Source organism: Typopeltis vanoorti, chromosome 20 (genome assembly GCF_054136105.1).
Source record: "Typopeltis vanoorti isolate ZY-2024b chromosome 20, IOZ_Tvanoo_1.0, whole genome shotgun sequence".
NCBI lineage: Eukaryota > Metazoa > Arthropoda > Arachnida > Uropygi > Thelyphonidae > Typopeltis > Typopeltis vanoorti.
In genome coordinates, this window is record NC_143568.1 from 63305378 (window position 1) to 63332669 (window position 27292).

At 35.4% G+C, this 27292-nt stretch overlaps 1 protein-coding gene across 4 annotated transcripts in view; it reads right to left on the reverse strand.

The window, feature by feature from the left end:
• The window catches only part of IntS1 (integrator complex subunit 1), a 664867-nt gene that overhangs the window by 405350 nt on the left and 232225 nt on the right, over positions 1 to 27292 (reverse strand). For all 4 annotated transcript variants that reach the window (XM_090410538.1, XM_090410537.1, XM_090410536.1 and 1 more), the window contains exons 21-22: positions 23368 to 23492; positions 7911 to 8040 (exon numbers count right to left, since the gene is read on the reverse strand). In XM_090410538.1, coding sequence (XP_090266664.1) covers positions 7911 to 8040; positions 23368 to 23492 — 255 coding nt within the window. The remainder of the gene's footprint in view (positions 1 to 7910; positions 8041 to 23367; positions 23493 to 27292) is intronic.

The following is a 27292-nucleotide window of genomic DNA, read 5'->3' on the forward strand; positions in this document are numbered from 1 at the left end:
CAAAAACTAGCCACAGCAGTAGTCTTTGTAGACCTAATTGCAGCATATGGTAATAAACCATCTCACACTCAGAAACAAAATATACAGAATAACTAGAGACGCCTTGTCCTCCTGATTCAATCACTCTTGGAAAACAGATGCTTTTTTTGTGGACCTAGGGGGAGGGTAGGAAGAGCCACTGGCATCCCCCAAAAAATGGCCTCCCCCAGAGAAGTGTGTTATCACCATTACTTTTCAACATCAAAGTCAATGATCTCCCCATCTTTCCAGGAACTAGAAATTTTATCTATGCTGATGACCTTGCCAGAGCTACTCAATCAAAAAATTTGAAGTCCACTGAAATTACTCTTTCACTTGCCTTAATAGTCTAACCACATATTATAGCAGTAACCAATTAAAACCAAACCCCTTGAAAACCTCGACTGGCCTTTTCCACCTTAACAATAAGGAAGCCAACAGGAAGCTACAGATTTCTTGGGAAGGCTCTAATATAGAACATTCCTGGAACCCAGTCTACCTCGATGTGACTCTCGCTTGCACTCTTTCATATCAAACACATAGAAAAAACAAAGGCAAAAGTGAATGCAAGAAACAATATACAGTGGAACCTCGGTTGTCGAATATAATTTGTTCCTAGAGGCTGTTCGGAAACCGATTTGTTTGAAAACTGAAACCATTTTCCCATAAGAATTAATGTAAAATGGATTAATCCGTACCCGAACCCCAGATGATTGCTTATTTAAACCTTTGTAACAGTACTTCATGCGTAAAATCATATACAAAACAATGAAAATGCATAAAATATTACTCGAAAAGAATAAACACAATAAACAGATAAAATATAGACGAAAATTGATTGCCTCTTTATTTTTGAGTATCTTACAGATCACTGATTTCGCCATCCCAAACTGCATAACAAGATCCGAGACACGAACACCATTTTCATGTTTGGATGCGATTTCTTTTTTCCCCTCTATTGTTGTTCTAACAACTTTTCTTTTCTCAAACAGAACCTCATCAAATGGGGCTACCTCACTGGACCAGATAATTGTGAGTGCAGGATGTCCCCAATCCATGGAACACCTTCTTTCTTGTCCCCCTTCTTCAATCACATCACAGAAAGAGCAGTTGATTGCACAAGATACTGGAGGAACATCTGACCATATTTATTGTATATAACTTATGTATAGTTTCTTTTTCCTCATATGTTACTTATCAGTCCCAGTGTAATTCACCTACCAAATTTAAGCTGTTCTCATTTGTAATGTATCCTAATTTGTTGTAAATAATATTGTACCACTTACTACTGTACCACTTGTGTTTAGATATGAAATAAATAAACTGAGTCTATTATTACCTAATTGTATTGATATGAGCTGTGCAGGTAGTCATGAAAAATTTGAAATTGGCATCAATATAATAAACTGGAGAATTACATAAAAAATTATCAACCTCCTCTATTAGATGTAAATGAGTTATATAAGGAATTTATTAAAGTGATTAAATATGTAGTCAGCAAATCACAATATCATAAAAGAATTACTGTTTAAATGGATCTTCACACAAACTGGATAAGAGGTGAACTAAAAAATATGATAAGGATGAAAGAAAAACTTTATTATAAGCATAGGAAGAAGAACCCTTACAATTGAATGTTCGAACATGACTATAAAAATTATGCCGAATGCTTAAAGGAAACAATAAAGTACACAAAAGAACATAATCTCTTGATGAAATTTCTTTTTTATATGAACAATAAAAGTAAAGAATGGGGGTTGGTTAATATAATCAGTAATACAAAGCAGAAAACACGAGAATTCCCAGAGGGCAATGATGCCACTGCTGCATTTAACAAAATGATTGTGAATCACAAAATAGTTGTGATTGTGACCCTATAGACAGGATAAAGTATGTGAGTAAACTTCCATGGATTAAGAATTCAACATATCTATATGTCATAAATGAGGAGGGAGTAAAGAGTGTAATAATTGGATTGAAAAAAAATGGGTGTGATCATATAAATGTCGAAAAACTACATATTATAAATAAACATAAGCTCAAGTTCTTTACACATATTATTAATATATCTTTTGAACATGGGAAATTTATAGAACACTTAAAAGGTTGCTTCCGTTCTTTCGTTATTTAAAGACCAATTCAACATTACAGACCAATATCTGTATTAGGTTATTGAAATACTAAAAAAAAAGTGATTAAATATCTACCTAAATTCCATATCCTTTTATGCAGCTAATTAATATGGATTCAAATCTGGATTCAATAGGAGAAAAAAAGGGATATTGGAGTTCCATAAAATAACCAGGTTATAGTGGGATAAATAAAGGAACGTACACAGCAGCCATTTTTCTTGATATATCTAAAGCATTCGACAGTCTGCATCATGACTTACCATTTCTGAAAAAAAGGTATAGATACAGCACAATAGAGGAGTAACCAATGATTGGTTCACATCCTATTTGAATAAGAGAAAACAATGTATCAGCATTGGCACTTTTAACAGCACAACAAATATAAAAAACACAGAATCCTGTAAGATTCAGTATTAGGACCTATTTTTATCATTTATTTTACATCTGTCCTATTTTTAACATATGTCAATGATTTGTGTGACTACAGACTTTTTGGAAAAGTGATATCGTTTGCTGATGACACAACACTAAACACACTGAAATAACCGTTGAAGATCTAGAAAATATGACCAACAACAATATGTTGAAATTAAATAAGTGGTTTAGCAATAATTGTCTTAAATTAATACCAATAAAACTAAATATATATACTTAACGTTAACAGATAAGAACAATAATAGATAATGAAATGTAATCATATCCAAGGAGGATAAGGGATAATTTTCTTTACAGAGAATTATTCCAGGGTAAAGATATATGCAATACATCTCTATTACAGAGACTTAGTCTCTTCTTTACAAAGACCGCACTGCGTGGCGAAGAGTCACATCTTTCCAGAGGTGCCCCCGTTTTCACAGAACAGTGCGGATCTAGACTGGAAAGTCCAAAAATATTCCAGAGGAAGACAATGGCAAACCACCACTGCACCTTGTCAAGAACATTCCACGAACATGCCAAAAATGAGAAAGTATGATATGGTGCTGGATGGTAAAACCCCCGGGCCTGAAGGCATCCAACATGCAACTGGGGAAGAACAGAGGGCTTCCACAAGTAGAACTAGTTTTTATGATGTGTCCAGGTCAAACTCAGAAGGAAGCTTGGTCACGGATGTTGCTGGTTGGAAAAGAGAGGTTACCTATTTCACAAGAAACCACAGGATTGGAACTTGGAATGTTAGAAGTATGAAACAAGGTAAACTGGAAATGGAGCACAAGAAGCTGGATATATTGGGAATAAGTGAACTTAGATGGACAGGAATGGGCCATTTTCAGTCAGGGGACTATATGGTGTATTACTCAGGACATGAGACAAGTCATAAAAATGGAGTATCTTTCTTACTCAGGAAAAAGATGGCTAGGTATGTATTGGGTTATAATCCAGTGAATATGACCATCATTCAGGTTTATGTACCTACTACAGAGGCATCAGAAGAAGACATTGAAGAATTTTATGGCAAGTTACAAAAAGTGATAGATGCAGCACCAAAGTGCGATTTATGGCTACTTATCAAAGATTGGAATGCAAAAGTGGGAGAGACTGAGGAACAAGGCATAACAGGTCGTTTTGGTTTAGGTATTCGTAGCACTGCAGGGAAGAGACTAGTTGAGTTTTGTGCAGAGAATTGTTTGTTGCTAACACCTGCTTTAAACAGCACAAAAGAAGATTGTACACATGGACATCACCTGATGGATAATACAGAAATCAAATTGACTATATACTTGGACAAAGAAGATGGAGAAGTGCAATTCTGTCTGTCAAGACTTTTCCAGGTGCAGACTGTGGAGCAGACCACGAGTTAGTAGTGGCTACAATACATGTGAAACTACGGAAACTGAAAACAACACAAATGTCGATCAGATATGATCTTGGAAACATACCAGCCAAATACAATATTAGCATACAGAACAGACTCAACACACTCAATTTGTATGAAAGAGAACCAGATAAACTATGGGAAAACAGAAGCAAAGAAGAATATTCCAATTGTCAGAAGATGCCATCAAAACTGCTCAGGAAAGGAGGAAAATGAAGACCACAGGAAATTTGAAGGAAGCACGGCATTTGAATGCAGAGTTTCAACGACAAGCCAGAAGAGACAAGGAAAAATACTTTAACCAGGAATGCCAACAAATAAAAGACCAAAACAAGAGATCTTTTGGTCTTCTATTTGTTCCAAAATTACTGAGAAATTTGAAGCGGAGGATTATACACAGGAGCCAGTACCACTGGAGAGTGAAGTGAAGTGAGGTGAGCACTGCAACAGCTATCTAGTAAGAAGGCACCAGAAGGAGATGGAATACCTATTGAGCTGCTCAAAGCCCTGGGAGAAGAGGTAGTAAAAGTTTAACAGCTCTGTGTCGGCGAATTTGGATCACAACTAAATGGCCTAGGGAATGGAAAAAATCAGTTTATATACCTTTATTGAAGAAAGACGAGGCAAGAGAGTGCAAAAATGACAGAACTATAGCACTGATTTCTCATGCAAGTAAAGTCTCACTTAAGATCATTCAGAAAAGACTGGAACCATTCATGAAGAGAGAAATGCCAGATGAACAGGCAGGATTTCGAAAAGGCAGAGAAACAAGATATCAAATCACCAATGTGAGATGGATAATAGAAAGAGCACAGGAATATCAAAAGAATGTCTACCTTTGTTTCCTTGACTTTAGCAAGGCTTTTGACTCTGTAGATCATGTGAAACTGTGGAATGTGTTAAGAACAATGGGAGTACCAGAGCATTTCATTATCCTTCTGAGGAATCTTTATTATGAACAAGAAGCTACTGTCTGAACAGATCTTGGAGAAACTGAGTATTTCACAATAGGTAAAGGGGTGCGACAAGGATGTATTTTTATCTTCGTACTTGTTTAACTTGAACAGCGAATACATTTTAAGAATGGCAGGGCTGGAGGAATCTTCAGTTGGAATTAAAATTGGTGGAAGAAATATTAATAATTTCAGGTATGCAGATGACACCACCTAGCTAGCAGAATGTAAAGAAGATTTGGAGGAACTTATTATGAAAGTTAAAGAAGAAAGTGCTAAATATGGTCTTAAACTTAACCTCAAAAAGACAAAAGTTATGGCAACATGTAAACTTAATGATTTTGAAGTAGATGAGGAGAAAATGGAAGCAGTTAACAATTTTGTGCTCCTAGAATCCCGAATTGATCAAGATGGTTATTGTACTGAAGAAGTTAGAAGATTATTATTACTCGGAAAGAAAGCAATGACAAATTTAAGCAAGATCTTTAAAGATAAAGATATTAGCCTTGCAACAAAAATCAGAATCGTGAAAGCAATGGTATTCCCTGTCGTACTGTATGGATGTGAAAGTTGGACTCTGAAAGAGTGAATGAAGGAAGATAGATGCATTTGAATTATGGGTTTGGAGACGCTTACTAAGAATACCATGGACTGCAAAACAAACCAATAAATCAGTGATAGACAGAATAAAGCCAGATTGCTTCCTCGAGGCTATGATCATCAAGCAAAAATTGTCATACTTCGGACATATTATGCGAGCAAATGACAGTCTGGAGAAGATGATGATGCTTGCTGAAGTTGATGGAAGCAGGAGAAGAGGAAGACCAGGAATTAGATGGGCAGATGGGGGAAGCAACTGGAGTGCGCTTGGAGGTTCTGAAAGACATGGTCAGGGATAGATCGGAATGGAGAGTGTATGTTCGTGGAGTCGCCAGGAGTCAGAAACGACACGATGGAACATGAGAAACTCGACATTTGTAATTAACAGAATATATTATGTTAAAAAATTTGTAAATGCAACATTTTTAAGATGCTTATACTATTCTTGGGTAAATTCTTCACTGCAGTATGGTAAATCCTGTTGGGGTGGTTATTACTAAAACAATCTGCTTCCTTTAATATGAATACAAAATAAAATTATTAGAGTTATAGCCATTACTGACTTCACATATTCACCCAATGATCTGTTTGCCATTACAGAAACTATCTTTATTGTTGCATATACATGTAAGAAATAACACTGTAAAATTTTCTGTATATAACATAGGCTATGGTTTACACTGTAGCTGGAATTTGCTTATAGTTCACAAGGCAAACAAATTTGTCATAAGTTCTTTGAACACCTAGCAACAAGCAGCTATAATAAACTGCCAAATGAAATAAAGTCCGCAACCTCAGAACATGCTTTCAGAGACTGATCAAGAGACTATCACATGGGACTAAATAACATTGACTTTTATTTTAAATATATATTATAAGAGATCACTAACTTATATATTGTCTAATTATAACTCCAATAGATTATGATTAAGTATATACCATGTTATGTTAGCCCTCATAGAGTCAGTCATTTGATTTGTAGTGACTGTATTGCCTAAATGTAATTTTTCCAGTAACCAGTAAGGCCTTTGGTTATGCAAACTGTGCAATTCTTTATATTTTCTTTTGCATATGATGGTGCAACATGATGAGATATCATGTCTTTTCCTTAACATAGCAGTCTTTACATTGCTGTTCAAGTGGGTATATTATATTTATAATCTCATATATTTTATCTATGTTCCATTATCACTTGTATTGCTGGGGAAAAAAAAAAGTTCAGTTTGCTTTAGTGAAGTGGACATTTAGTGTTATTTTCCATGTTATATTTTGTTATGACTCCCTATTTTTTTTTTTTTTTGAAATGACATCAGCCACAAAGGACTGTAAAGCTATTATACATTAGTACTTTATGTAAATGAGCAATCAAATAAAAACTTTGCTTAAGGGACCAAATAAACAAGATAGTTCTTCAAGTCAATTCAAACTTGAACTCATGGTGGTCAAAAGAATCCTAAAAAGGAAGAAAGCTCATAAAAAAACTTATTTATCTCTGTAGAATTTTTGCCTAAGCATCATAATCATCGTCAGTACTGGTTCACAGAATGGAAATTCAACAATAACAGACAATTCTAAATAGCACCACCTCAGCAGCTAATGTAAGTTAACTAAATAAGATCAAAAATGCCCTAACTTATAATATATATATATATATATATATATATATAAAGAAAATAAAGTTTACCATGATTAGCAGATATGAAAAGTACTATCTCCTACAGAGAGGATAGACATAGATCATCAGATCTGTTTAAGTTAGGACGAAGTAAAGTTTCACACATTTCTTTATAGACGTTCTATGAGAAAATGACTTTTATGAAGAACTTGTCTTGTTCTAGTTAACTCTATATTTAGCATCGATAGCATGTTCTGCAAGTTTAGACTGTTCAGGCTCATGAGCCTCACTTGCAGAGCATGCCATTGACATTAAACATAGTTTATTGAAACAAGACGAGTTCTTCATAAAAGTCATTCTCTCAGCATTTTATCATGAAACCACACAAGTGGATAGACACTGTCATTTACTGTACTGATACAGGCCATCAATTATTTCTTTTCATAACTATTTACACATGAAATGCCATCAGAGACCACACATTCCTCAGAATTTTATGATGGAAGATGCTTTAGTGAACTTAATGGCATGAAAAAAAAAACAGTTATTTCTCCTGTTTGCATAAATCCAGTTTATGCAAACAGGAATGCTATTCCTGTTTGCATAAAAAAAGGTATTCATATTCAGTGGGTTACACAGCACTGAATATGAATACCATGTTCAAATATATAGAAAGAAATACATAACAATCGTGTCTTAAAAGTGATCCGACATAAGGCTCGATATTACAGTTGTGAAAAAATGAAATGAATTACACATAAACAATCAGTTGTACATACCTGTCGTTGAATTATGTCCAATAAGAAATCAGGATTACGACTGCGGCATAACAAATGTCCTAATTTCAATTTCTGATTTAAAGATTTCAGTAGATCTAATACCGTAGATGGTGGTTTACGAGCTACACCCCTGTTTAAAAATCAATTAAGCTTTTAGAATTTACTACTCCTGTTAATGCTCTCTCTCTCTCTCTCTCTCTCTCTCTCTCTCTCTCTCTCTCATGCAATCTTAAAATTCCACAAATTACACTTGTTCATGATTCATGTTATGTATAACACTTTTGAAAAGCAAGTGAACAGAGAAATCAAGAACAAAAACAATAATATATGAGAAAGGCAATTAAAAAGATTTCTATAAGTAATCAAAGTTATTTAATTTATAACTCAAAAAAACATTGCTCTCAGTTTCTTGAGAATATGTTAATATGGTGATGTGTGTCATCTTGTACATGCAAATATTTCTGCCAACCCTCAGTATTTTCACAGGTCAATAAAGGTCGAAAAGGTGGACCAAGCTCAAGGTGGATGAGAGCTTGGTCCACCTTTACCACAAGTTGCCTCAGTCCTGAAGATAATTCAGGTGCAAACTTTGTTTGCTTACACTTGGATAAAGGATCAAACTAAATTTATTATAGTCTAACCAACTAGGAAAAAACTTCCAACATCTTTCTCTCTAATCCAGAGTAATTTAATAATAAGGTGAGACACCTTTTGGCAACTCATATAGGTAAATATGACTTCTCCATTACTTCCACCTTAGTATCACCACTTCTGAGCAGGGCCAGTCATCTCGGGGGTGCGATGGGTGCAATGCACCCAGGCCCCACGATCAAGTGGGCACAGTCGATACGCACTTGTGGAAACACATTTTTTATTTTTTTAAATTTTTTTCTTCTTCTAATTTTGCTTATAACTAAAGGGATTTCATCGACAGGATTTTAGGGCCCCCAGTAATAATAATATCTCTGTGTTTCTCTATTATATTAGGGTTTTTGCTTAACCCTTTTGATGCATTAATGCAGTGTATAAAAATTAACAAACATGACTTCGTTTTTCCCCTAAAATGTTTGATTCATCATTAGTTTTTTTCTAATCTGCACATTTATATCATTTGGCTCGTTATCGAAACCGTTGAAAAAATATTTATTATATTCTTTATATACGGTTAATCTAGAGCACGAGTGGACAACCCTTAACATGCCTGCCAAACGTGGCACGCCAATGACTTTTTTCCGGCAAGCAACCCAGGGCTCATCTTAAAAAATAATTAAATAAAAAAATACATTTCAAACATCTTCACTGACATATTTTAGCTTAATATAATACAATTTTATTAAGTATAGCGATACCAAATAAAAATGCAATAATTAATTAAACTCTACCAACTGTTTCATAATAATAAGTAATAAGAAAATTAGAAACAAACATCCTATTTCCAAGCCAACGATATATCTCCGCGATATACTGATGTACAAGTTTTGTCCAGTTCAGTTGTTGCATTATTCGTCAGGCATCCAGACGTGGCATGACTCCTTTACCATCATTTGATATATCTTTTCATGTTTCGTAAAGAACATATCAGTTTTCTAAAGTGTATTTGGATTTGGATTTTATTAAATCGTAAGTCATTAAAATATGGATTGGAAATATTTATTGTCAATTAATATGTTTAACTTATTAGATATAAAAGCAAATTTCCTTTACATTGATTTTCGAAAACTAAAGTTTTCAGTTTTTTTCGTAAAATCCCCGCATATATTGCAATTGCTATTTCCTGCCTAGAGAGCAGTTTCCTTGTGTGCATCCTACCCAAATAGCACCATCTGCTTTTCCATTATTTCAAGCAAAAATTAGCAGTAATTTACAAGACTTGAGATATTTAATGAACAATCCTTCACGAATGACTAATAAACAGACAGCCATGGTACTAGGCCAGTAAAGATATGTGCATATGATTGGTGCGATATTAACAAAAGATCGCGCGAGTCAAAGATAAAAGTCAGCAGACAATTTTGAATTCAAATGCTAATTCTCTTCAACCAAATTCAATATCTGAAAGTGCCATAACAATATTCACTATATATTTCCTAGCTTTAACACGTTTACGAATTTTAACACTTTCTGTTGATTTTTATTGTTACTCTGCATTTGAGCTGGGGGGACAGACTCCCACACATCTAGTTTTTAGTGTTTGCCAGTGCAGCTAAATAGCATAGTTTTTGGGGGAAAGGGACATGCGATTCATTAGTTAGTGCCATTTTTATCCCAGCTGTCTCTAATTGCACTATTTGTTGAGAAATATATTACACAGACTGCAAATGTTTGTACCTTATTCAGTGATACAATAAAAGGACCTCTTTTACTTGTGTCTGCAGATGTATTGGCTAGTATGGAGGGCGCGTAGTTTGCAACGGGATCTATTGCCATGAGGTAAACATGATTAAACTTTTTTTTCTGTGCAAGGTTACGTGAAGCTTTTCAATTTCTTTGTTTTTGCAAAGTAAAATCAGGGGCAAGTTATACAGGACCAGTTATATTCCAATAAATACGGTAAGTTATTTTTAAAGCTATGTGAAATGTATTATCAATATTCAGGATTATGAAGTGCTGTCTGCACGTGATTAGATCTCAACTACGTTAATTTCAACTCAGTTAATAGTGATAGATAAGGGTGAAACTGATGTACTGAAGTAAACAAACGAAAAAATAAACCTTAAGTGTTTCTAAAATTTTGTAATATTGTAAACAGTATGTACATATTTAACTTTTTTGTTAATTAATGGGATAAAAATATTTAATATTATTTACTTATTCGACAGGCAAAGCCTAACCCATAATGTCCATGCCAAGTAAGTCCCTCTGGGTGTCAAAAAAGGAAATCAGCAGAAAAGAAAAAAGAAGAAAAGCAAGTCACAAGTAGAATTGTTTTCATGGCTACAAAATAAATCTGACAACGAAATTGCTACGACTTCAGCAGTTGCAATTCAAACTTCAACTGAAGAAAACTCCAAACAAACCACACAACTTTTCAACGAAAATGTAGAAACTGTGGGATTCGTCGAAAAAGACGCGTCTGATTATACAAACATTTTGGATACAGCAAATAACGATGAAAACAATAATAACGATGGTGATCAAGTGAATATAAATGATCCAGGTTTGTGGCCAAATATTATAACTGATAAATTTAGATTATTTTGTGTTAAAACCAGACCTAAACAACATCATCAAGACGCATTCGTTAAGAATGTTGAAGGTAGATCATTTTCTACATTGTACTATTTAAAAAAAATGCCAAATCGTGAAACTCAACTTCGCAGCTAGTTAGTTTACTCAAAAGCTCAAGACTCAGTATTTTTCTTTTGTTGCGTATTATTTTCCAAAAGAAGAGGAAAAGATTAATCAACACGATTTATATATGGTTTTAATAAATGGAGAAAACTGTCATCTGTAATTCGAGATCATGAGCTTTCTGTTGGTCACTTTAATTCTTTTATTGCTTGGCAAGAATTACTAAAAAGGCTTAATTTATGTTCAACTGTTGACAGAACAAATCAAATTAATATAAATAAAGAAACAGAACATCTAAAATTACTATTCCAAAGAATTGTAGACGTAATTCTATTTTTAGCAAGTAATAATCTGTTATTTCGAGGATCCCATGAAACAATAGGAATGCCGAATAATGGAAATTTTTTAAGTTTAATAGAATTATTAAGTAAATATGATCCTTTGCTAATGGATCATGTAAACAGAATTACAAATACGAAAAAAATAATTGTGCATCATTTGGCGCATAGATTTCAAGAGGAAATTATTGCTGCATTAGGTAATGAAGTCCTGAATAAAATTAAAGATGATATAAATATAAAAGCAGCCATATATTACAGTATCCAAATGGATTGTACTCCTGATATTTCTCACAAGGAACAAACTTCAATAATTATTAGATATGTAAATTTTGTAGACAAAAAATTAATTATAAATGAGTCATTTATAGGATTTATTGAAGTAACTGATGTGACTGGTGAAGGACTAGCAAATTCGCTTTTAAAAAGAATAGGTGAGCTTGATTTAGATATTATGAATTGTAGAGGGCAAGCATATGATAATGATAGCAATATGAAGGGAATATATAACGGCGTACAATCTAGAATAATTAGTTTAAACCCTCATGCAATTTATGTACCTTGCTTATCAAATTCTTTTAATTTGATAATTTGTGATGCTGCTTCCAGTAGTATATATCGTAAACATTTTTTTCGGAATATTGCAACGTTTATACTGCGTAGTTTCTGCATCTACAAAAAGGTGGGAAATTATACAAAAGCATCATTTAAATATTAACCTTAAACCATTATATGATACTCGATGGGAAGCAAAATAGATGCAGTCAAAGCAGTGTATAAACAGTTTGAACAAACTTATAATGCCTTAGAAGAATTTATTGGTGCAATTAACGATAACACAGCAGTATCCGAAGCTAAAAGTCTACTAGATTCATTACAAGAAATGCCATTTATTTTAAAAATATCGGTGTGGTTTACAATATTGTCAAAAATTACTAGTATCAACAAATTATTTCAAGAAAAACAATTGTTCTTGACTCTGCTTTTAATTTAGTGAATAAAATTAAAAATGAAATCCAAAATTTAAGATCAAAATTTAACACATTTTTAGACGATGCAAAAATGATAGCACGAAACTTGAATATTTCCGAAGACTTCCCTGAAAAAAGAATTCAAAAAAGAAAAAGATTATTTTCCGAACTAGCAGAAGATGAAGTTTTATTAAATCCGGTAGAGGAATTTAGATGTCACTTTTTCAATGTTGTGATTGATACTGTTATTGTACAAATAGATGAGAGATTTAAAAATATACCCAATGTTATTTCTTATTTTAAATTAATCACTGATATAAAAACATTAGAAAAAAATGAACTAGAAAACCGCTCAAGGGATTTTGTAAAATATTATAGTAAAGATGTAAATGAAGATTTAATCCAGGAAATTGATTTGTTACGAGAATTGATCTTGGACCAAAAAAAAATGTAAATAACGCGCAAGACATATTGCAATATATATTAAATAATAGTTATAATGAACTATTTCCAAATGTGCTAACTGTATTGAAAATTTTCTTTACGTTACCAGTTACTATAGCAAGTGCAGAGCATTCTTTTAGCAAATTAAAATTGATAAAAAATTATCTTCGGTCAAGTATGTGCAAAGAACGTTTAAATGCACTTGCTATATTAAGCATCGAAAAGGAAATTGCCAAAAATTTTAATTTTTCAGAAATGATTAATGACATAGCAAATAAAAATCGCATATTTAAATAAATACGTATTAAGCAATACACGTGTTAGTAAAACTAGGCCCCTAAATAGTAAACCTATTTATTTTTTTATGTGCTTAAATTAATTTTTTTATTACTTTAAACATTAATTAATTGCAAGTAGTTTTTGTGCGCTAGTTGGTGAGCCAGGTTACTTTTGTTTGTGTTAAATATTTATTTATTCTAATTATTTAATACTTTTGTTTTGTGTTCAGTAAACGTTATGTTAACCTGTTATATTTCGAATGTGTTTTCCTGAGCCAAAATCATTTGCAGGTAAGAGGTTTTACAATACGTTTATTTTGAATCCTTTCATTTTTATCTTTAAAAAATATTTTAGGGCCCCACAAGGTTTCTTGCACTCGGGCCCCTTTATAGAGAAGGCCAGCCCTGCCTCTGAGTCTGGCTCCCACTGACGAGACCTCAATAAATTTAGGTCAAAACCAGTCTGGGTAATGGCCCTTCCCTTAATGCCTAGCATTATACATGTCCACAAGGAGATGTGCTTTGCATTATTGGAGATACTAAGACAAGTGATGAGAGCTTGGTCCACCTTTACCACAAGTTGCCTCAGTCCTGAAGATACTTCAGGCACAAACTTAGTTTGCTTACACTTGGATAAAGGATTAAACTAAATTTATTATAGTCTAACCAGGTGGGAAAAAACTTCCAACACAAGGAAGTGGCTCTGCATTAGATAATACAGAACACACTGATGTGAAATTGATTGTTCTCTACATAAGAGTAGTCTAACTCACTGCTCCATATACAGGTAGTTGTGAAAATATTTAATGTGCAAACTTTTGTTCACTTATGCTTGGGTAAAATGAGGACGAAAACAATACACTTTCTTGTCACATATAATATATGACAAACATATAACAAATATGATAAAAGCTTTATGTAAATTACAACATCAGATTCACTGCTGTGTGTGGCATTCCACATTGCTGTTAGGTAGAATGTTTGTTTATATGAAGTGATGTGAAATCAAACTCTGTAATATCCAGAGATAAGATGAATACTATTATGCATAAAATTTTCATTCCATTTAACTGTCTTGCAGTTTATTTTACATTGCTAAAATGTGATTTCAAAATCTCAGTCCACTTCATGCAGAGATAGCCCCCAAAGTATGAGGGTTGTGTGAAAAGTTTGGTAATTTCCAATAGATGACAACACAATTTGATCATTCATAGCAGTATTGGCATGTATCATCTTTTTCATGATCCCTGGCAAAATTTCAGCCACGTGTGACATGTAATTCTCGTTTGACAACATTAAAAATGATTGTGTTCACATTTTTCATAAAAATGGAGAAAAACGAGTTTCATGCAGTGATAAAACACTTTTGTTTGAAGAAGTGAACGGGTGTGTAGATCAAAGCAGAGTTAGATGCAGTTCATGGAGACTCTGCACTAGCATTAAAGACTATTTTTTTTTGGATAAATGAGTTTAAACATGGTCATAAGCCCAATGAAAACGAAGCATGCTCTGGACGCTCACCCTCAGTTGGGCGCCGGAAGCATGCCTGACTTCCAAGTCATGAAGTCAACTTCACGACTTTTTAGTGAAGAAAATGATTGACAAAATCCATGGTATTGTTATGGAAGACCGCCGAGTGAAAGTGCATGAGATTGCTGAGATTGCAGACATCTCAAATGAACAGGTGTATAATATCCTGCATGATGGGTGCCGCAATTGTTGATCGTCTATCAAAAACGCATACAAAAAGACATCTCAATGCAGTGTTTGGGGATGTTTAAGCACAATTCGTAGGATTTTTTGCGCCGATTCGTGACTGTAGATGAAACGTGGATCCACCACTACACATCTGAGTCCAAGCAGCAGTCAAAGCAGTGGACAATGCCTAGTGAAAGAGCACCGAAAAAAGCAAAGGCCGTTTTGTCAGCTGAGAAGGTGATGACCACTGTTTTTGGGATTCCCAAGGAATTGTTGTGATAGACTTTTTGGAAAAGGGTAAGAGAATAACAGGTGTCTATTATGCGTCATTGGTGGACCGTTAAAAACAAGAATTGAAGAAAAAATGACCAAAACTGGCGTTTTGGTTGTTTTTTCTTCAGTTCTCTTTCATCAAGACAATGCACCGTCCCACACATCAGCCATCGCAATGGCAAAATATTTTTTTTTTTTGCATGAATTGAGGTTCAAATTGGTTCCACATCCACTGTATTCTCCGGACTTGGCTCCATGTGACTTCTTGTTCCCAAACTTAAAAATTTTCTTCGAACGAGGATGTCATCAAGGCTGTCAATGACTATTTTGCACAATTTGAAAAATCCTACTTTTTAGATGGGATGAAAAAAAATTTGAAACTCACTGCACCAAATGTGTAGACCTCAATAAAGGATGACATAAAGGTGTTGAGAAATAAAGGCGATATTTTCCAAAAAAAAATGGTTTACTTTATTTTTTTAAACCAAACTTTTCAAATAAACCCTCGTATGGAATATGACATTAGCAAAAATGTTATTTTGCACACATCTGAATGTTTGTACAAGGATACAGAAATTCTGGTTCTGAAGGACTGTTCTTATTTCATTAAGAAGTTTTAATGACTTTAATATCAAAACTTAACATCTTTGAAAGCCTTTAATGAATGATATTATTCCTAAACAGCAAAGTAATCAATCAATAACAACGATGGGTTCAACGCCCATAGGTGTCTGATGCCCTCTATTCTATTTTCTCCCCCTATTTTTTTATTATATATTCTATTTTGTGCAAGATGACTTGGTTTGTGTACAGAATTTCTAACCATTTGGCAATGACATCACCCCATTCTCTAATTTAGTCTTCCTCTTTTGTTCTTTCCTTCAATCATCCCAAACAGCAGCGTTTTTAATTTCCTCTCATCATTCATTCTATTTACATGGCCAAATAGAAGTAGTTTCCTTTTGATTGTTTTCTGGATCAGGTTATCTGTTGGTTATATTCATCTATAGATTTCCTCATTGTTCACTTCCTGGATCCAGCTTAATCTCAAGATCTTTCTACAGCACTTCCTCTTCAATGCTAATATCCTCCTTTCAGATTCTCTCAGGAGTACGCAGGCCTCACATCCATAGAGCAAGCTGCTGAAGATACAAGTTTCCACAATAAGCAGCTTAGTGTGTATCTTTACAGCTCAGATCTTCCATAATTTGATCATGGCTTTTAAGAGATAGTAGTTGCTCTGGCTATTCCAATTTTTACCTCTATTTTTGGGTCCAAGTCATGTGACATGTGTTCTCAACATTAGCATCCAAGATGTGTGAAGCATTCCACATTTTCCAGTTGAAATCCTTTTATGGTAACTCTTTGTTCAGTAACTCTTGTTGTCCGAATATCATTGTTTTAATTTTTTTCAAAATTGACATTTAGCCCATATCTTTTTTTCCTTCGGAGTATAGTGTTTGCAGTGCCATTCCAGCCTTGCTGCATCTTCTTCAATCAGGACGATGTCATCTGCAAAGCAGAGATAGCTTATTCTCATGCCATTTATTGAAATGCCTTCACCTTCTTCTTTAATCTTATCTAGTGTTCTTCCCAGATATGGGATGAAGATGATTGATGATATTGGGTCCGCTTGTCTTGTGCCTTGACTAGTGGCAAAACAATCTCCAGTCACACCTGCTATCCTGGCTGTTGCTTGTGCTTGACTGTTCATATCTTTCAATAGGCAGATCAATTTATTGTCCACACCATAGGATTCCAAGACTGCTCATGTTATATTTTGATCAATATTATCAAAGGCTTTTTTTGGAAGTACAAACAGCAGATTATCTTTTTGTTCTTTCTTCGAGCTTTCTCTGCTATTAGTCTTAGCAAGTATTTGTTGTACTCTAGTTCGATCTTTTCGAAATCGGGCTTGCTCAGCAGGAAGATGTGCCTCCACATGATCCTTCAGGCATTCTGTAAATATTTTCATCAGCACTTTGCCACGATGACTCATTATTGCAATCAGTTCTGTAAATGGTATATTCTAAAGCACTGCCTTTCTTATGAGAACAACCAAGACTGCGTTTTTTTTCCACTCTTCGGGAGCATACTCTGCTCTCCATATTTCATTACATAGCTTATGCATTTCTTTTACAACCAATTCTCTCCCATATTTTAGCATCTAATCTATTATGCTGTCATTTCCAGGACTCTTGTTCTTAAGATGTTTTATAGCCTTACTCACCTCCTCTTCGAACATGTCATTTTTAAAAATCTCTGCTGGTTGAGAGATTGCTTTTAGTTCTTTGATTACTTCTGTTGCAGTATTATTTAGTTGATTTTTATATAGTTCGCTGCAATATCTTGTCCATCAATACTTTATCATCTTCATCTGCTACCGATCTTATTTGCCACTTCCTATTGACATTTCTTATGTTTATAGACCTCTCTAGTTTTGTGTTCTCCATAGTACTGTTCAATGTCTTTGCATTGGTCCTGAAGTCATTTGGTTTTATCAGATCTTGCTGCTTTGCGTACTTTGTTGCATTTTTGATGGCATGGCTCATCTGCTGCCTCTGAATTATCTCTTAAGTTTCAGTTCTCTTTTCTCTTGTAACAATTTCAGGGTTTTCTGAGTTATCCTTTTCTTGATGATCTTCTCTCTTTCAGGAATTACTTCCTCTACTGCTTTTTTTTTTTAGTACTGTAGTCAGTCGTTCTGCTCTTGTATTTATATTTTGTTTTTCACTTGTGGTCTTAAGCTTAGTTTTCAGTATGTCCTAATATGCTGTTCTTAACCCATGTTCATTTAGTCTTGAGATGTCGCTAGCTTTTTGAAACTTTCCTTTGTACTTTTGTTTCAGTTTTGGTCTTATATTCACAATCACTAAGCTGTGGTCCAAATCAATATCAGCTCCTTGGAATGATCAGCACTGTTGAACAGATGTTCTCCATTTCTGATCTATTTATATCAGGTCAATCATATTCCTATGCTTGCCATTAAAGGAGCGCCATGTCCATTTACGACAATCTTTTTTGGAATTTGGTATTGCAAATCATCAGGTCACTATCAGTGGCAAATTCCAGAAGCATCTCTCCATGTTAATTTCTTTCTCCACATCCAAATTTTCCCATAATTTTTTCCCATCCTATGTTATTTCTGCTAATGTTATCTTTGCATTCCAGTCTATTTCAATGATGAATATATCCTGCTTCAGCACCTCATCAATTTCTAGTTGTAGATCTCTGTAAAATCTCTCAATGTCTTCATCTGCACTCTCCACAGTGGGTGCATATACTTGAATGACTGTGATATTAAATGGCTGGACACTGAATCTTGCAACCATTATCCTTTCACTAACTGGTTTGTATCCTATCACTGCCTGACAGGTCCTGCTACTTAGCAGGAAAACTACACCTGCTTTATGCTTACTTTCATTTCCTGACCAGAGAACTCTTCCACCATTTGTTTCTCCTGACAGTATCCTTCTCATTTCTGAAATATCCAAGATATTGCATCTGTATTTCCTTATTTCTTCTTGAAGAAACTAAAATTTTCCAGTTGCCCATAGTGCAGGGACATTCCATATACCTATTGATATTCCATCCCATATAGGCTTGAGTTTGATTTCTTTGTATTTGTTTTCAGTAGCTGATTTTTTGATCCAACCCTGATTGTTCAATTGAGGAGACGAGGACCTTGTTTGACAGAATGACGTCCAAGCTGACATGAGTCTTTTCTTCTGTTCTTTGGCATCAGATTTCAATTCTATTTTCTCTTTACTGTCAGCACATTGACACTCATCTGACAAACCCTCAGACTTCCTTAAAGAGCTAGGTAGAGATGTAATAAGGAGAATATAGGTTATTGTTAGGCTTACGGCAGCCTAAGCTCGCCTTGATGCAGTACCACCACTGGACTTCTGTGGCATTTTATAGTTACTGAAGTTGTCCACTAACCCACGATGTCCTGTTTGTATTGCCACTTCTTTCCTGGGACTGCTTATTGGCTATTCGGGAAATGTCCAGCAGAGATGGTGGCCGTTTCCTGATCGACAACTGGGACCCATCCGGTGGCATGCAGATTTGCCTCTGGGGAGGGGGGGGAATACCCCAGACCGCAGCAAAGTAACCACTCTAATAATAAAGTTATATATAAACACAGTTGATTAGTTTAATTAAGACCGATTAAATTACAGATTGTGAACCATCAGTGTATTACGATAAGAAGTTTCTGTTGAAAATTTTCTACTCCAGTTCTGTCTCTGTTTGTTTCATTTAAATCTTTCAAAGTAATTATTCCAAACATCAAGGATATCTGTATCTTCAGTTTTAATGTTACCTTTATCATCTTTGATTCCTCTTACAGTACTCTTTACTATTCTTTTCAATGTGATATTCATGTTTATCTCACTTAAAATTAAGTGATGGTGACCTTCAATTTCAAATCCTCTGTACATTCATGTATCCTGAACCATTATGAAGATATCACTATCAACAACACAGGATGAGGCTTTTCTTATTTCTCATGTCTTCGCTCCGTGAACTTGCAAACATCTTTATGTTGGTGCATGGTGTTAGTAATGACTAGCCTATATGCTTAGCAGAAATCCATCAGATACCATTATTATTAGCCTTGCCCTTTTCTCCAAATTCATCCTCTGCTGATTAGATCTCCAACAAGAACCACTTTTTCCATTTTCTTTCATGTTTGGTATTGAATGCTATCACTACTCCTTCCTTTACTTGATCATTATAACAACCTGTACTTATTATTTAGTATGATCTCACCTGTTTTTGTCTTCTTTGTTTTAGTGATGCAATTATGTCCATGTGGTACTTTTCCAGTTCTTCTGCATGCTCAGTCTCCTTTCCATTAATACTCTCCTTATACTGATGGTTGTTCTCTTCAGTTCTTCTAATGTCGGGTTCGTTGTTCTTTCTGTAGATGCTAAGATTCAGTTTGTTCGAACTACTGACTTTTCACTGCTCACTCTGATTTCCTGACAAAAACAGAGGGGGACCTTGTTTGACCAGGTAATGGTGCAGTCTGCATGAAATCTTATCATGAGATAATCCAATCAATCATTCAGAAATTGTGGATTTTCTTTGAAAAGTGCACCTCAATCTGAAATGTGGAAAGACGATATACCGGGTGATTATAAAATAACATCAAGTGTTCAGAGCCCTCTAGCAAGTAATGTACTGGACGAAACACGCCAATATTCGGTAGACTTTTTAGTGTCAACTTTTTAGTGCTTTGTTAGTCAAACTCTATTATCAGCGGAACAATAATGCCAGTGCTTGTCTTCGTGATTTCGGCGTATGAAAAATTTACGAAAAGGACCGATTAGCATAACAAACTAACAAAAACTGATTCGGCGATTTGAAACTACTGGAACTCTAGCAGTGCAGGTAGGCAGGGGATGCAAACTGATCAATCACCAACAAGTTGAACAAGTTGCAACTGCTATTGTGGAACAGGAGATGATGAATGTGCAGGGTACCAGCAGTGCACGAGCAATATCCCGGCAAACAGATATTGCATACACAACGGTGTGGAAAATCATACATCAGATGTTGAAGTTTTACCCCTATAAAATCAGTCATGTTCAAGAATTGCGCCCTGGTGATGCGACCACACGAATCGACTTATCTTTGAGATTCTTAGCGCGCATGGAAGTGGATGATGCATGGCCGTGGCAGATTTTATGGAGTGAGGAAGCGCACTTTTATTTGAACGGCGATATTAACACACGCAACTGTTGAATTTGGGCTGCAACTAATCCGCATGTGTATCTGCAGATGCCTACCCACTCACCCAAAGTCACAGTTGGTGTGGATTTAAGGGCATCTTTTATCATCGGTCCATACTTTTACGAGGAAAATCGCCAAAATGGAGCAGTGACCTGTACCGTCAATGCTAACAGGTATGCCAATATGCTACAGAACTTTGTGGTTCCATAACTGCAGCAAAGAGGATGTCTCGATTCGACTATCTTCATGCAGAATGGTGCACCACCCCACATTGGACTTCAGGTACAGCGTGTTTTGCGACAACATTTCTCTGACAGAAGAATCATTAGTCGTGCATTTCCCACACCATGGCCACCAAGATCGCCTGATCTCAAGTCTTGTGACTTTTGGCTGTGGGGATTACTTAAAAGCATTATGTATCAAGGACATGTACCCGATATTCCAACTTTGAAAGATCGAATAACGTTACATGTGAGACAAATCAATTCTGTTATGTTGCGAGCCACTGTGTAAAATGTCGTGCATCATATGCAGTTCCTGGAACATCAGAATGGTGGTCATATTCAACCTCATGTGTAATTAACAATAAACGTCATGAAATTGATGTGTGCTGTCTCTCATTTGCCATTTAGTGCTTCATTAGTCACACCTACTAAAATTAATTTGGCAGTGCTAAAATTTCCCCTGTTGGCGACTTTTGGTACTTTTTTTTCGTTAAATTGAATCCCCATGTTCCACTGTGTACATCTACCGAATATTGGTGTGTTTCGTCCAATACATTACTCGCTAGAGGGCTCTGAACACTTTATAATCACCCAGTATATATAACCATAAATGCATAAATATGAAGGTGAGTTTTACATTGGCTACACTGCATAATCCAGAAATCCAAATTCCAGCTGACTGCAGTTAGGTCACACAGTACCCATTTATAAAAAAAAGGGGAAATAAAACAAATTACAGTGAAATTTCTCTAGTGAGTGTTTGAGTTAAGATTTATATAAGAAGACTTTAGAAGAGGCTACAAATAATTATGTAAACAGAAACTTGGGAAGAATATAACCTACTTTCAGGCTGAAAAGAAGGTTCAGAACCAATTTTTAGTTTAATCAAATTTTAATTTAATTTAAAATTTAAATTTCACTAGCAAACTTAATTTGCCATCTTCACTAAAATGTGTATCTAAAATAGCTTATATATTTCACAGGTTACTGATAATGTAGTTATTTTTCCATATTCCTCTCTGTTTTCAAAGTTTGACTTTTTTATTGCTGATTTTCTTACTAGATTTCTCACAGCTTGGTTATTCAATCTAGTTGAGTCCTGAAGATGTGTACTGGATTTATTTAGGAGTATAATATCATCTGAATAGCTAAATATCTGAGATGAATATCTTCAAGTTTGATATCAGGTTTAATGTGACTTTCCTTCAAACATGCTACATTTACATGAAATAACAGAAATATAGTACACACCCTTTATTTCTACACACAATTTTACATCAAACCATCTTCCTTTACTTCCTTCAGTTGTAATTTCTTAACTTAAACATATGTTATATTTCGCTTTGTATAATGTTCCATTTACATCATGTAATTATATTATTTTGAAGAGCTTTTCTGTTGGCATTTTATCACATATCTTTCAGATCTATAAAATTTAGAGTTCAATTTTCTTCAAGTAAAAATCGGATTCTGAACCTTTCTTCAGCCTGAAAACAGCTTATATCCTTTGCAAGTTTCTGTTCACGAAATTATTTATAGCCTCTTCTCAAGTATTCCTGTATAATCGTAACAATGGGCCTGGCTCGCTGAGTGCTTAGCATATCTGCTTTTTAACCAACAGGCTGTGAGTGGAATCCCGCCACGGGCATGGATGTTTGTGAATGTCTTCAGATTGGAGATGGCTTTCAATGCCCAGTGTGAGACCACTGCCCTGTTTACTGGATGTCTGAAGTGGCTTGAAAAAGTTCTGTCTCTAGAGCAGAGTTTCTGGACTTGGCAAAAAACAGATTTTAAAAAAATATAAAAAATCAATGAAAAAAAAAAAATCCTTAACTAACCCAGAGTGTGCATGTGTTAAACCTTTATAGAAACCTTTTGTTTCTATGTGGTTATCCTTTTCAGAATGTTAAATATATAAAAAAATACATTTAACATTCTGCAATGTATCAGTAGTCTCAAAATATCTTGTTGCAAAAAATAAGTTTTACTGAAGCATAAAAACATATACTAAAGTTTTCCCAGAAATAATATCTATATATACTAAAGTGAAAAATAAAAATCAAGCAGAATTTATAAACTTCCATAATTAAGCACTTCAGATTAATAAACTTTATAATTTGTTTATAGAATATTGGTATGCAAAATTTAAAATGGAAATTTATTGAAAAAAATAATCAAAAAATAAAAATCATGCTTACAGAGGGTTCATTGTAATTAGTTTTGAAAGCAATAAACTATTAGCTTCTGTAATAGTAACTTTGGTAGAAGCAGCAGCCAGGTGACTCTCAAATTCTAAAATCTGATCTTTTTCTAACTGAGACATCTGAAATAATAATAATAATAATAATAATAATAATAAAATACTTAGTAAGACATACCTTATGAGGGAGGGTCATTTTAGTTACTTATACTTACAAATACCTATCTACCTTTTGAACATATATTCCTTGAACACATTCACTGAAGAGAGACTCACAACATTAGCAGTACTCCATTTCACACACTTAATATGAAAAGAATTTAGACATCACATGCTTCCCAGCCCCACTTTTGGCTGGGAAGTTCTGCTTGCACTATCCATAAGATGCATTATCTCGCTAGGCTTTGAAGAGCACATTCCCTTAACTAGTCATCATATGTGTAAATCCACAGGCCTATTATCATCTTAGTCAAATGCCTCCTGATCTCTTCAACAGTTTACCCTTCTCCTCAGAACCCAGGTGACCATAGTGCAAAGTAGTCCAGGTGTGGTTTAATCAAAGCCTTGTAAATTGGTAGAACAACTTCGTTTTTCTTTAAAGTTAATGATATCTTTTATTATTATTATTATTGTTCAGTGAAACTCCAAGGAGACGACAGACTCATCGAGGGAGGCCCTAATATCATGTCAAGAACAACTATTCAACATTCACACAGTATCTATCATACCTTGCCTTGAACTCATTCACAGTCGTAGCACCCACAACAGACTCTGGAAGCTTATTCCACTCATTCACCACTCTCCAAGTAAAAAACCTAGCTCTAACACCCTTGTCAACCACGCTCTTGCCCAGCTTCCATGCATGGCCCCTAGTCCTCCCACCACCAGTCATATTTTCAAAAATATCTTCTGGATCAATCTTATAAAAACCCTTCAGTAATTTGAATGTCTCAATCATATCACCCCTCCTTCGCCTATCGTCCAATTTCTGCAACCCACAAATCTTCAACCTATTCTCATAAGGTTCATTCCACAGACCTGCTATCATCTTGGTCACTTGTCTCTGGACCCTCTCCACTTCCTCCCCATCACGAAGAAACCCTGGTGCCCATAACTGGGCACAGAAGTCCAGATGGGGTCAAGGCTCGATACAGAGGAACAACAACTTGTTTGTCTCTGCATGTTAAACTATTTTTCAGAAGCCAAGTGATTTGGTGAGCTGTTTTAGTCACTTTTGCAATGTGCCCCCTAAACTTCAACTCCCTATCCACCAACACTCCCAAATCCCTGGCCTCATCAATCTCCTGGAGTACGGTTCCACCAATGCGATATACTGCTGCTGTTCTTTTCACACCAAAGTGCATAACCTTACACTTTGCCACATTAAACTGACATCCATTTTTCCTAGCCCAGTCCTCCAAACTATCCAAATCATCCTGTAAAATTTTGACATCCTGTGCACTCACAATTGCTCTACCCAACTTAGCATCATCAGCAAACAAGTGAACACTTCCTCTCAAATCCTTTCCAATATCATTGATGAACAAATTGAAAAGCAGTGGTCCAAGAACAGAGCCCTGCGGCACTCCACTAGTCACAAGACGTCTTTTAGACTCCACTCCTGAATAAACCACTCTCTGGTATCTCTCCTTCAACCACCCTCCTATCCATCTCACCAACCCTATATCTATCCCTATCTGCTCCAGTTTACTGATTAGGGTTCCATGTGGCATCCCATCAAAGGCCTTGGCAAGGTCCAGTAGTATCACTGTAAACCCACTACCCCTATCCAGTTCAGCCGTAACTGTGTTATAAAACGTGAGCAAGTTACTGAGGCATGATCTACCCTTCACAAAACCATGTTGTCCCCCATACAATATCCCATTTTCATCTATACAATCCTGTATTCTTTTCTTGACTAATTTCTCTAAGACATTGACAATGATTCCTGATATGCTAATCGGTCGGTAATTTACAACAGCAGTCTTGGAACCACCTTTATGCAGCGGAACTATTTTCCCCTCTTTCCACCCGCTCGGGACTAACCCAGACCCGAGACTCAAATTAAATAAAATGGTCAAGGGTAGTGACAATTCTTTAGCTGCTTCTCGTACAACACGAGCTGGTATACCATCCAATCCCACAGATGTATTGACATTGAGGTTATGCAATAGACTACTCACCTCCACTTCATTCACCACAATTCCCGTATAATCTACTGGTTTATTCGTTTCTGCAATGTCACCACCTGGATAATATATTCTTGCAAAGTGCTCACTCAGTAACTCAGCTATCTCAAATGATTCAGTTACTTCCCTACCATCGGCATTCTTTAAAATCATTCTGCCATGTACATTTTTCCTTTTACTTGCTACATATCTAAAAAACTGTTTAGGATTCTCTTTAGCCTGCATGTCCAATGTTCTTTCGTAATCCTTTTTTGCTTTTCTTACCACACTCGTCACCCTTCTGGCCTGCACTTTATACCGTTCATGTGCCTGCCGGTCACCTTTCTCCTTAAATTCCCTCCATAGTTGTTTCTTTTTTTGCAGCTCAAGCTTAATGGTGTTATTCATCCATTTAACCCCTACTTGATTTATTATTCGGACTCTAGGTATACAGTCAGCCATTGCTTCATGCAAGCACTTCCTAACTACCCCCCATGCACTATCAACTTCTAGTCCTTGCAGTTGTACATGCCATGGCACTGAGCCAATCAAACTCCTAAGCTTGTCATACTTTCCAGCCCGATAATTCTACATGTACCCTGTCTTAATTGAAAATTCTACACCTTTAGCCACCTCACAAGTCAAGACCCTATGATCACTCTCACCGATTGGTGGCAATGTGGTCATATTTGTTACAGCCAAATCCTGAGATGTAATTACTAGGTCAAGCACTCTCTGACTCCTAGTATTTTCCATTACATGCTGTCGCAGATAGTTATCCCTTAATAACCGCATAAAATCCAATTCCTTCCTCCCATGTGTCCTCTCCTCACTCCAATCAATGCGACCATAGTTGAAATCTCCCATAATAATCACCCTCCTTCCAATCATTTCTTCTATTTGCTTGTGCATACTGTCACCACCATCTTTTCCATCACCTGGTCTATAGTAGTACCCAATTGTATATTTAGTTCTGCTAGCCACAATCTCACACCAAATGGCCTCAAATGTGCTCTTTTCTCTATCCTGCAATTCAACTTCTATTCTCCTTGGCTGTAGCTCATCAGCTATCATCAACAATACTCCTCCCATCTCATCTTTTTTATTCTCTGTGAAACCATTAATACTATCATTCACACTTTCTACATTCACACTCTCACAATTCTCATGTACAACCTTGCCGTTTCTTGTCATATCCCTATTTTCTTCATTCTGAAGTTTGACAAAAATATCACACTCACGATCCGATATACACTTCAATTCCTCATTCTCCCTACATTTTCTACACACATTCAATCCTTTATTATCATCTATCCACACTCCGACCGCACTCTGCAAAGTGTACATTTCACAGCTAGTACACTGACTCATTTCTTTTATACTACCGTTCTTTGATAAAGATGGTGAACCACCATTACTGGCCGCCATTTTCCTTCATACAGATGCCATACTTATTTGCAACGTGTTTTATCAAATTATAAGTTATAACCCACCAAAAACACACAATCAGATGCACTAAAATACGCAAGGCAAACAAAACTACGCAATGTTAAGTAATTTTATCAACGATAACTGAAAATAATACTTATCTTATCAGGAGCTTGCACGAACACTCAATCGGTAATTAGTTATCGGATACAATGATATTAGCAATCTAGCTCCTAAACTAACTCAATGTTGTCTGTTATAATAATAATCCCAGAGTTTCTAGCTTCACTGATTAGTTGCAGAAAATTTGCATTAATATAAATACTG